The sequence below is a fragment of the Nymphalis io genome, chromosome 6, assembly GCF_905147045.1.
Source record: "Nymphalis io chromosome 6, ilAglIoxx1.1, whole genome shotgun sequence".
NCBI lineage: Eukaryota > Metazoa > Arthropoda > Insecta > Lepidoptera > Nymphalidae > Nymphalis > Nymphalis io.
Genome location: NC_065893.1, coordinates 3,135,407 through 3,146,298, shown reverse-complemented (window position 1 = coordinate 3,146,298; position 10,892 = coordinate 3,135,407). Strand labels below are relative to the sequence as shown.

Genomic DNA, 10,892 nt, shown 5'->3' with positions numbered 1-10,892 from the left:
GGCACTCCTCGTTAAGACGGAACGGGTACCTCTGATTTTTTAGTGGGTATTCCGGATATTCGGACCCCGCAACCCCCCCCCCCCCCCCTTCTGTTCCCATGGAGGAAACGCGTAATGCGTTTATTCAGCTTTAAAAAAAAGCTTAGGAAAGTTACCCAACTGACATTGACTTATTACTTTGGGGTAATACTTAAAACATTCAAACTATTTAACCCTTCACGAACGAGTCGTTCGGGTGATTTGTAATATTGGAATTCGAGAGCTCATTTTGGTATATTTTTGGAAATACTTATGGTAGTGTCACAATTTGCTTATAATAAAATCGTTAATTTTGATATAAGCGGTGAAAATATAAGAAATATAGATTCCGATTTCGTAAAGTCAATACACCCTGTCTGGCGTATGCGATGATACAATAAAAATGCGTAGATAATTTTACATTTAACAATAAATAAATTTAAAGCTCATGGTTAAAAATATTAATTATTATGTTTCTTATAGAGATGATAAAAAACGTTTGAGTTGACATTCAGGATATATTATATATTTCATTGTGTATTGTGTGAAAACTATATTCCAAATAGGTGAGCATAGCATTTAATTTTAATTATATTACCTAGTTAAATATATTACATTTTTATTTTTATTTAATCCAAATAAAACTGTGTGGTAGGGCTTTGTACAAGCCCGACTGGGTAGGTGCCACCCGCTTATCAGATATTCAACTGCTAAACAGCAATGCCTAATATTGTTGAATTCCAATATCCAATGTGACATCCGTCACGAGGAACTGCTTGATAAATAAGAATGAATCCAAAATGTACACATTGTGCATTCGTTTTAAAAACAGAATGTGTAAAATTGACCATTTCTCGTTTTGAATTTTCGACATGACAAAATGCATTTTTCTGTCTTTACTGCAACTTTCACATTGTAAATGAATAAAAAACCGTAAAATTTTGGACATTTACGGTTTTTAATGTGTTTTAACGTTTCCAGTCAAATGACACAACACTATGACCGGTTGTCAATGAGGATGACAAAATGTATGACAAGTGACAGCTAAACTTTCTTATTCCACAGTAACAAACACTTTCAATTTTTTTTAAATCATCCTTTTTTCCATTTTCGTAAAATTATAAAGTTACATACAGTATATATATAAAATGTCGGCGGAGAGCTCGCCGATTAAATCTTCACGATCTTTAAATAAACTTGAAACTGTGGAGGACTTCGAGAGCCAAGTAGTTATTTGTTATTACTTTTGCACCGCCTACTTTTGTCTTAACATTATCATGAGTTAATTATTTATATTTTAGGATACATTGTTAAAACATGTTGACATAACGATTGTGGAATCTGAAAAGCGCGCTAATGGCACCTTGCATGTTCGTGATCACTATACGGTGTATCTTATTGATCTCAAGTAAGACCTAATTTCATTGTATTCTTAGTATCAAATAAATCTAATAGTAACAATGTAAAATTCATTTTTAAATTATTATCTAAAAACCACTTATTTGAATACAGACTTACCTACATATATGTATTTATTACTTTTTTTTTAATGTAAATTACCATAATAGTAGTAGTAAGTATTAATAAGTAACAAAATATAAAAAAATATTTATTATTACAATATAAATGTTTATATAAAAAGATGATTTGTGTTTACAGGGTCACAGATCCTGACTACAATCTTGTACAGTCTAAAATCAGCACTATTTGGAGGCGTTACACAGAGTTTGAACAAATCCACGATTTTCTTCAAGTCACATATCCCCACGTAGTCATACCACCATTGCCAGAGAAACGGGTATGAATGCTATTAAATAATACCATTTAGATTATGAGAGAATTAAAGTCGTTAAACACTAAAATTCAACAGTTAAATTGTTTTTAATTAGATTACTTGTTTTATAGCTGAGCATATTATTTTTAAGGCAGGTAAACTTTTGTAAAATTTGTAAATAGATGTTTATAAATATGGAAATGGTTGTTATATCAAGTGTATCAATTTTCAAGTGTTGCATGACCAACTGAGTTGTGCTTAGTTTTGGTTTCTTATATTGAAAAATAACTTATTGAGGTAGTGTCAGTGGTCAGAGAAATTAAAGCAAGCTTTCTTAAATGAATTTATTTAAAATAAGATTTTACAATTAAATTTATATTTAATTAAAAGTGGTCTTCGGTTTAACCCTCAGCTGATGCAATATAGCATCAGCTATACTTCAATTTACATATTTCATAATATATTCGCAACTGCAATCTCAACAGTCTTCCTGTCTAATTAGCATAGTATGCAATCTGAGGGGTCTTCTTATACTAGCTCTGTGTAACCAGCTTAATGGTAACTGTACAGATCAAATACAAAATACTAAACTGGTCAAATTGTCTGGATATAACTGTAAAAAGCCACACAAGTTGTAAGGTCCTTGAAAAGTACATAATATCTTATTTCTCTAGGTGGCTCGACTGCCTACCTATATTATAGAAAATAAAGCCAGACACCTCGCACACATTTCCAGGAAAAAACTAACATTATTGATAAGACTGAATTTCTGTACATATCTTACATAGATTATATATATTCATTAATGTGTATTTGGTTAATTGTTAAACATATTTGTGTAATTATTTTTTAATCAATATAAGATTATAACACAATTATTTGTTAATAACATTTAAATGTGAAAACTTTGATTACAATAAATTGTTTCTGTAAAAGAAAATTTTCCTAGTTTTATAATTAGAATTGTAAGAGATATTTAAGCAAAAAAAGTATTTATCTAACAAACAAGTTCACACATGTATAAGGTTAATTTGTTTTGAATATAGTTTGTTTAAAAACAGGTATTGTATGCATGGCGTAAATCAGACACAACAGACCCAGAATTTATAGAAAGAAGGCGAGCTGGCCTTGAGAACTTTCTCTTGCGTGTGGCATCACACCCTCGTCTTTGCTTTGACGATCAGTTTATTAATTTCCTGCAACAAGAACATGGTTGGAGAGAAACTATTACTGACAGCGGTAAGTGATATTGCAAAGTCCCTTTATTTTTGATCTATTTTTTTTTTGTAAATTTTAAATCAAAGTTCATTAAGTGCAAACTATAAAAATAGTGATTTCATTATCTGTTGATGTTTCACTATAAAATATGTGTGTATAATTATAACTTATACAAAATTTGTTTTAATTAATTAAATAAAAACTTAATTAAACAGATTGCTTTTATAAATTCTATAAATACAAATTTCAAGTCAATACAGGGAAGAATACATAAAAGAATTATATAAAGCATAAGTAGAATCAAGACCATTGACAATTGTATGATAATACCATGAAGAAAAAAAGGCTTGAATAAAAAAATATTTTAAAATATATAACCTATTTATACTTAATATATTCTCTATTTACAGGATATATATTACAGGCTGAAAACAAGCTCAAGTCACTATCAGTGTCGATTCGATTAAAGAAACCTGATCCAGAAATTGAGGGCGTCAAGAACTATGGAAGGCAATTGGAAACAAATTTAGGAAATTTTCTGTATACAAGGTAAAGTTTCATATAATAATTGTTGAATTTTGATTATCTAATCGGTTATTATTAATTCATTATATTTATCAATGTTGTTGTCAAGATAATTATTAATTTGTTTAAAAAATAAAACATTGATCCCAATTCTTTTGTTTCTTTTGTTGATTTTACAAAACTAAGAAAATATTGGTATCTCTTTCTTATTTGTGGGATATGAAATGGATAGCTAGTTTTTCAGTTAATTGTCAAATTACTCAGAGATTGTACTACGAAATGTACACAATTCATAATTGTAATGAAGTGAACTAAGTTTTGTTTGTTTAACTTTAGTCAAAGAAAATACAATAAAGAAAATTAAACAACATTCTATTGTTATATTTAAATATATATATTTATATGCGAAAATTTACTGAAATTTTCTACCCTTAGCAGAATAATTAGTCATTGTGTATTAACAAGTTATTTATTTATTTATTTTATATAAATTAATAATTTTTCATTAATTTCAGATCAAAGATTATAGAAAAAAACTATGCCCTCTGTAAATTACATGCAAATTATGGGAAGTTATTTAGCGAATGGAGTGTAATCGAAAAGGAAATGGGCGATGGACTCCAAAAAGCTGGACATTACTTTGGTAAGAAATTAATCTTCTTAATATATACAATTCGTCTGTATGTGTGTGTTGTCACCTAACTCCTCCTAAATGGCTGGACCAATTTGGATGAAATTTTGTGTATATGTTACATTGGGTTCCTGGATGGTTTTAAAAACAATTGAACCCGGTAGGTATGCTGTCGGTAGGTATGTCACCAAATGAGAAAATGTCTGTAGCAGTATCGCTAGTATCTGTTTATTATTATTAGTTGTGTGGGAAACAAATGGTATAAAATTACAAATATATATATATAACACCAATTAAGATAGCCGAGATGGCCTAGTGGTTAGAACGCGTGAATCTTAACCGATGATCGTGGGTTCAAACCCGGGCAAGCACCACTGAATTTTCATGTGCTTAATTTGTGATTATAATTCATCTCGTGCTTGACGGTGAAGGAAAACATTAGGAATAAATTTCATTGAAATTATGTCACATGTGTATTCTACTAACCCGCATTGGAGCAGCGTGGTGGAATAAGCTCTAAACCTTCTCCTCAAAAAGGGAGAGGAGGCCTTAGCCCAGCAAGGGGATATTAACAGGCTGTTACTGTAAGTTTTTACTAATAATTGGTAGCAGAGAACAGTAGAGAAAATAACTGAAAAAAAGCAGAAGAATAATGAACAAATATACCAAAATGTGATACAATTAATTGCAAAATTAAAAAATCAATAAATTACATAGGTGGGGTAAACGATAAGGACAAACATTAAATACATAACATATAATATAAGTATAATATATTATACATAACGGCGTGGGGTCGATCACGTGGGGCAATTCGTTGTCGGAGTTCATCAGACATGTATGCGCAAAATAAAAGTCAGTCATTGATGTTTATTTATTCGCTTACAATAGGATATCACTACATAACAATTAACCACGCCGATTAAAGTGGTTGGAAACGCAGAAAGTTAGATACAGGAAGACAACCGTTCGCCCCCGAGTCCCTTTCCAAAGTAAAGCGCATAGGAGCGTTCAGCAAACCCCAAGTGTCCGGTGTCAAATCATTAACAACTCAAAGCTGTCAAGTTGGCACTCTCAATTCCTGTATCGACCATTTTTTTTCTCGCAGTAGAAACCTTCAGAAAGGTACCCGGGTCCTATGGAGGTGGAACCGGGTTATGTGGGATTCTTACCCACTAAAACCACTGCGATGGCCGTCCTCAGCACGGATCGGAGAGGCTGCGGGATCGTGTTGATATGACGCATCCGCGGCCTCTTTCTTGCTTTGTTCCACTCGTGGCTCGGCGGAGCCCTCATCAGGGTCCTGTATCGACCTTACTCAAGCGTACTACTTGACGTTTCCGAAAACCGCTTAACCGTTGTACTCAAATGATAGCGTCTTATCTTTGATTCTGCGATATACATGTTATCTCATCTCAAATTAAATACTAAAACGATCATAATGAAATTTGATAAATGATAAAAGCAGACATATAAATGAAATATACTTTTTTATAGATTCAATAGCAGATTCAATAGATTCGGTGGCAGAAGATGAAGAGCAACTCGCAGACCAACTTAAGGAGTACCTCTTCTACGCTGCAGCGCTGCAACAGCTGTGCGCGAATCACGAAGCGTTACAGCGAGCGCTCGAGAACGCGCACGACGCTTTAAACAACAGGTCATTCATCGTGTCGTTTTATACATAATCAATACCAACCCGCTTCGCTCGGTGTCCAATGAAATGTTTACACTGATTTCACTATATTGGATTTAATGAGATAAGTAACTTAAATGCTAAATGACGTCAGAATCCTTACAGTTAATTCGTCTTTATTTATTGTTGAACTTATTAACTATTATTATTATTAAAATTGTAACTATCACTACATATTATGAAACAAAGTCTCCTGCTGCGTCTGTCTGCCTGTTTGAACGCAATAAACTCAAAAACTATTTGAAAGTGTAGAGATTTGATGGTCCAGCGACTAACAGATAGCACCATCTGCCATTTAGTTTTCAAATCGGGTCTGTAAAAGTTACTCGGTTTTTATGAAGTAGGAATGAGAAGCGGATTTTAAAGTGTCGAGTTCCCAACTTACGGTGAAGGGTAAGCACGCTCAAGCCGTGCGTGATCTCTCTCGGAGCGAGTCGGATTTGCTCATCGAGCGAGGAAGTTAAGTGGGCACAGTGACACGATGAAAGTGACCAGCGATCCTCGCCGCAGGCTGGCGGAGCGCTCGCGCGCGGCGGCCGGCAAGTCGGGGCTGATGTCGCGCCTGTTCGGCACCACCGACCCCGACATCGTGCGCGACCAGAGCACGCGCGCGCTCGACACCAAGATACACGCCGACCGGGAGGCCATCGACCGCGCCACCAGGGACCTGGAGTGAGTAGCCGGTGCAGGGGGGCGATTGGATATTCATTGCGTTGGCTTCGAATTATATTATATTAGAGAAGCAGATTAAGCAACCTGTAAATGGTCACCTTTGAAAAAAAAAAACTTTCAGTGTCACTCCGTTACCATTCGAAATCTAATGTATTTGAATGTTAAAATGTTTTTCAATCGATGGCTAGTACTTTAGTAAGTGACAGAGGATATCATTATTAACATTATTCCATCTACGAACCAGCATTGGTGGTTTTTTTTATAGAATAGGAAGGCGGACGAGCTTATGGGCCACCTGATGGTAAGTGGTCACCAACGCCCTTAGACATTAGCATTGTGAGAAATGTTAACCATCGCTTACATAGCCAATGAGCCACACATTGGGGACTAAGATTTTATGTCTCTTGTGCCTGTAATTACACTGGCTCACTCACCCTTCAAACCGGAACACAACAATATCAAGTACTGCTGTTTTGCGGTAGAATATCTGATGAGTGGGTGGTACCTATCCACTCACCAGATGGAATAACCTCTAAATCTCCTCCGTCTCTAAAAAAGAGGAGGTGTTAGTCCAAAGTTGTGTTACTTTATTAAAAATAATGATCCTTAACACAGGTTATTAAATAAACCTTTGAAATACCTCGTCGTCCTCAAATGAAATAAAGATCATTTATTTCATTTGAGTATATTATACAACCGAGATGGCCCAGTGGTAAGAATGCGTGAATCTTAATCGATGATCGTGCTTTCAAACCACTGAATTTTCATGAGCTTAATTTGCGATTGTAATTCATCTCGTGCTTAACGGTGAAGGAAAACATCGTGAGGAAACCTGCATGTGTCTAATTTCATTGAAATTCTGCCACATGTGTATTCCACCAACACGCATTGGAGCAGCGTGGTGGAATAAGCTCCAAACCTTCTTCTCAAAAAGGGAGAGGAGGCCTTAGCCCAGCAGTGGAACATTCACAGGCTGTTACTTTATATTATATATTTTAGTGTATTGTATATTGTCCGAAAACAACCATATCATGTTTAAAAATATTCTTGTGCAATAATTTTTATTATGATTATTAATAATGTTTTTTTTAAATAATTTGTATTCTTAGAGAGTTCACTAAAAAGGCAACGGTTGAAATAGAACATTTCCAAAAGCAAAAGGACAAGGATTTGCATGAATCACTCGTTGGCTTCATCACTTTACAAGTAAAAGCTGCGAAGAAGGTAACCATTATATATAATAAGAATATATATCGTCTGTATTGTATTATCAGTTAACTCTTGGTTTCCAGTTGAATATTTAAAACTGTAAAATATATATTATTTGTATCTCATCAAAAATTATAAACATAATCTTTTAGTAAAACGAACCGATAAGGCCCAGTGGTTAGAACATAAGTCACATTTTTTTTTTTTTTATAGAATAGGAAGGTGGACGAGCATATGGGCCACCTGATGGTAAGTGGTCACCAAACGCCCTTAGACATTGGCATTGTAAGAAATGTCAACCATCGCTTATAGCCAATGCGCCACCAACCTTGGGAACTAAGATTTTATGTCCCTTGTGCCTGTAATTACACTGGCTCACTCACCCTTCAAACCGGAACACAACAATATCAAGTATTGCTGTTTTGCGGTAGAATATCTGATGAGTGGTTGGTACCTACCCAGACGAGCTTGCACAAAGCCCTACCATCAGTAAAGTCATGTATGTACATTGCAAGTCATGTACTTAATTTATTTTTATAACTCATAAGATGCTCAACTGTGAAGGAGAAATTCGTGACGAAACCGGCATGGGTCTAATTTTATTGAAATTCTGCCACATGTGCACCAACTCGCATTAAACCATTGAATAAGCCCCAAACTTCAAAAGGATGCTAGCTACTTTACTTAATAGGAAAACAGAATTAATTTCAACAAAAAATCTTGCTGTTTCTATCGCCGGTTCTTCTTAGGACTAAAGTATTTTATTTCCGAACCGATGGTAAAATTTTAAAAGTAAAAATGGAAGTGTAACGCCTCCATGATGAATACATTTTTTGACTATAATAAACTGTTTTTTATTTTTTTATTTCAGAATCTTCAAGCATGGACACAAATCAAAGAATGCCTTCAGAACATGCCTTGAACATTCCACAAGTCGGGCACACACCAAATTACCTGCTATTTATATAACTAGATAAGGGCATTAAAACTTTTATATCACTTTTAATAGATATTCAATTGTAGTAATAATTTCATTGTAAATTATCGAACACATCAGTCATTGTGGAGTCTTCCTTGGATAAAAATGGCGATCACTTATATTGCTGCAGACGAATTGTTATGACTTGGTGACTAATATTCGATCCCTATATTAATTAATCTAAGGTTAATAATGAGATAAATTATAGGAGATTAATTTTAAAATCGACTTTAAATAAATAATTTTTAAATTAAATTATAAAATTACCAAAATGATGAAAAGTATTTTATTGTGATTCAAGGAAAACTGTTTTAAAATCAATCATTATTGCATGGTTATATTACTTTGTATTTTGCGTTTAAAACAATTTAATAAATAATGTTTGTTGTAGTTACTAATGTTTGTCTTTGCGCTATCAATCTACATAATAATAAAAAAAATTGTGCCTAAAAATAATTACGTTGCATATTGTCCCTTAACACTGCAACGGATTAAGACATCGTTTGCAAGATTGGGGTTAAAATATTACGAGATTTGGTCGAAAGTCCATTATAAAATTTTCCTATAATTTATCATAAAAGTGTAGTTTAATTCTTGTACCAATTTAATTCCTTTTTTATTTGGATATTATAAAATATTAATAAAAATTTAAAGCATTTTAAGTAAAGATGGTGCTAGTGAGGTGAGCTGTCAAAATGTATAAACGCCATTAGTTGTAAATACAAAATGGCGTTTTTATCCACCAATCACAAGCTTACCTCGCTCCTAGCGACATCTAACAGATATTTATTCGCCCGTTCAAACTATTTAGTATACAATGTACAGTTTAAAAATGTAAATTTTATATTATAAAATTATTTAAATATATATTTTGTTTTTTTTTTTTTTTTTATAATCTTATAATAAATACTAAGGTATATAAATTTACTAACAAAAATCTCAAGAAAGTCAATAAAAATCTGATGTTGAGTAAGAAAGGAGTTTTGAAATGGAGACCCCTATAAGTATGGAATCTATGGAAATGGTACAAATCGTTAGTGATTTATCGAACGAAATAAGTCGGTCGCAGATTTTCGCTTCATCATTTGTATATGTTACAAATAGGGATTAAAGTTGAGATAAATACAATTCGATTTGCTTCAGGATATTAAAATCACTGCGTTTTCAAATAGTTGTACCAACAGAACTAAACAGTACAAGTACATGACTTGCAATGGACATACATGACTTTACTGATGGTAGGGCTTTGTGCAAGCTCGTCTGGGTAGGTACCACCCACTCATCAGATATTCTACCGCAAAACAGCAGTACTTGGTATTGTTGTGTTCCGGTTTGAAGGGTGAGTGAGCCAGTGTTATTACACAAGGAACATAACATCTTAATTTCCAAGGTTGGTGGCGCATTTGGCGATGTAAGCGATGATTAACATTTTTTAGAATGCCAATGCCTATGAGCGTTGGTGACACACATCAGGTGGCCCACATGCTCGTCCACCTACATAAAAATAAGGTCTTTTACTCAATGCAAGATTATATAATATGATAAAAAATATATAATTATTATCTTCATGCAAAATACATAATATAAATTTGTATACAGTTTTATTTATTTTATTTTATTAAGGATCATCAGCAATCACCATACTTTTACATGTAATAAAAAAACAAACACATTCAACTTACATAAAATGTGCGACTTGTAAAGGCGGCCTCAACATGCATATTAAGGTACAGTATAAACAGATTATAACTAAGCTATATTTTTATAATACTAAATTACTAACAATTGTTACCACATTTCTATAGAAAAAATAATAATAAAAATAAAATTGAAAATAAAGCTGTAAATATTATAATTAACGAGTGCACTCATTTCATTTATCACATTAAAAATATATTATAAAATAATTTAAATAAGAAAACTAAATTTTTAATTAATTACTATTTATTTAGTAAAATTGTTGATGACCCTTGCTAGTTGTTCCGGGTAGAATATGCTTTTCTAACCATCAGTAGCTTTAAATCATATAAGGTCATAGAATGGTCGTATATTTAGGCAAGCTCAAATGAGTTTACATTGAATTACTCATTTAAATAAGAGATTATAAGGGCAGGTGAGATATAGAGTGTTCACGATTTTACTGTCATTAAAACTATCCAATATAAACGAA

General features: G+C 33.1%; 1 protein-coding gene across 1 annotated transcript; it reads left to right on the top strand.

Moving 5' to 3' along the window:
- Positions 1-1,054: 1,054 nt before the first annotated feature.
- On the top strand, positions 1,055-9,589 carry LOC126769147 (sorting nexin-4-like). The gene is made up of 10 exons (XM_050487760.1): positions 1,055-1,244; positions 1,320-1,426; positions 1,678-1,816; positions 2,854-3,031; positions 3,421-3,559; positions 4,051-4,178; positions 5,664-5,826; positions 6,373-6,534; positions 7,644-7,758; positions 8,615-9,589. Exons 1-10 carry the CDS (start codon positions 1,167-1,169, stop codon positions 8,663-8,665), a joined length of 1,260 nt encoding a protein of 419 aa, XP_050343717.1. The 5' UTR covers positions 1,055-1,166; the 3' UTR covers positions 8,666-9,589.
- Positions 9,590-10,892: the final 1,303 nt, after the last annotated feature.

Bases quoted from the DNA above. Each gene is read 5' to 3' on its own strand.
- LOC126769147 (XM_050487760.1), top strand. From the start codon at position 1,167: ATGTCGGCGGAGAGCTCGCCGATTAAATCTTCACGATCTTTAAATAAA. The intron at 3,560-4,050 runs GTAAAGTTTCAT...CATTAATTTCAG, and splicing joins GGAAATTTTCTGTATACAAG to ATCAAAGATTATAGAAAAAA. The intron at 7,759-8,614 runs GTAACCATTATA...TTTTTATTTCAG, and splicing joins AAGTAAAAGCTGCGAAGAAG to AATCTTCAAGCATGGACACA.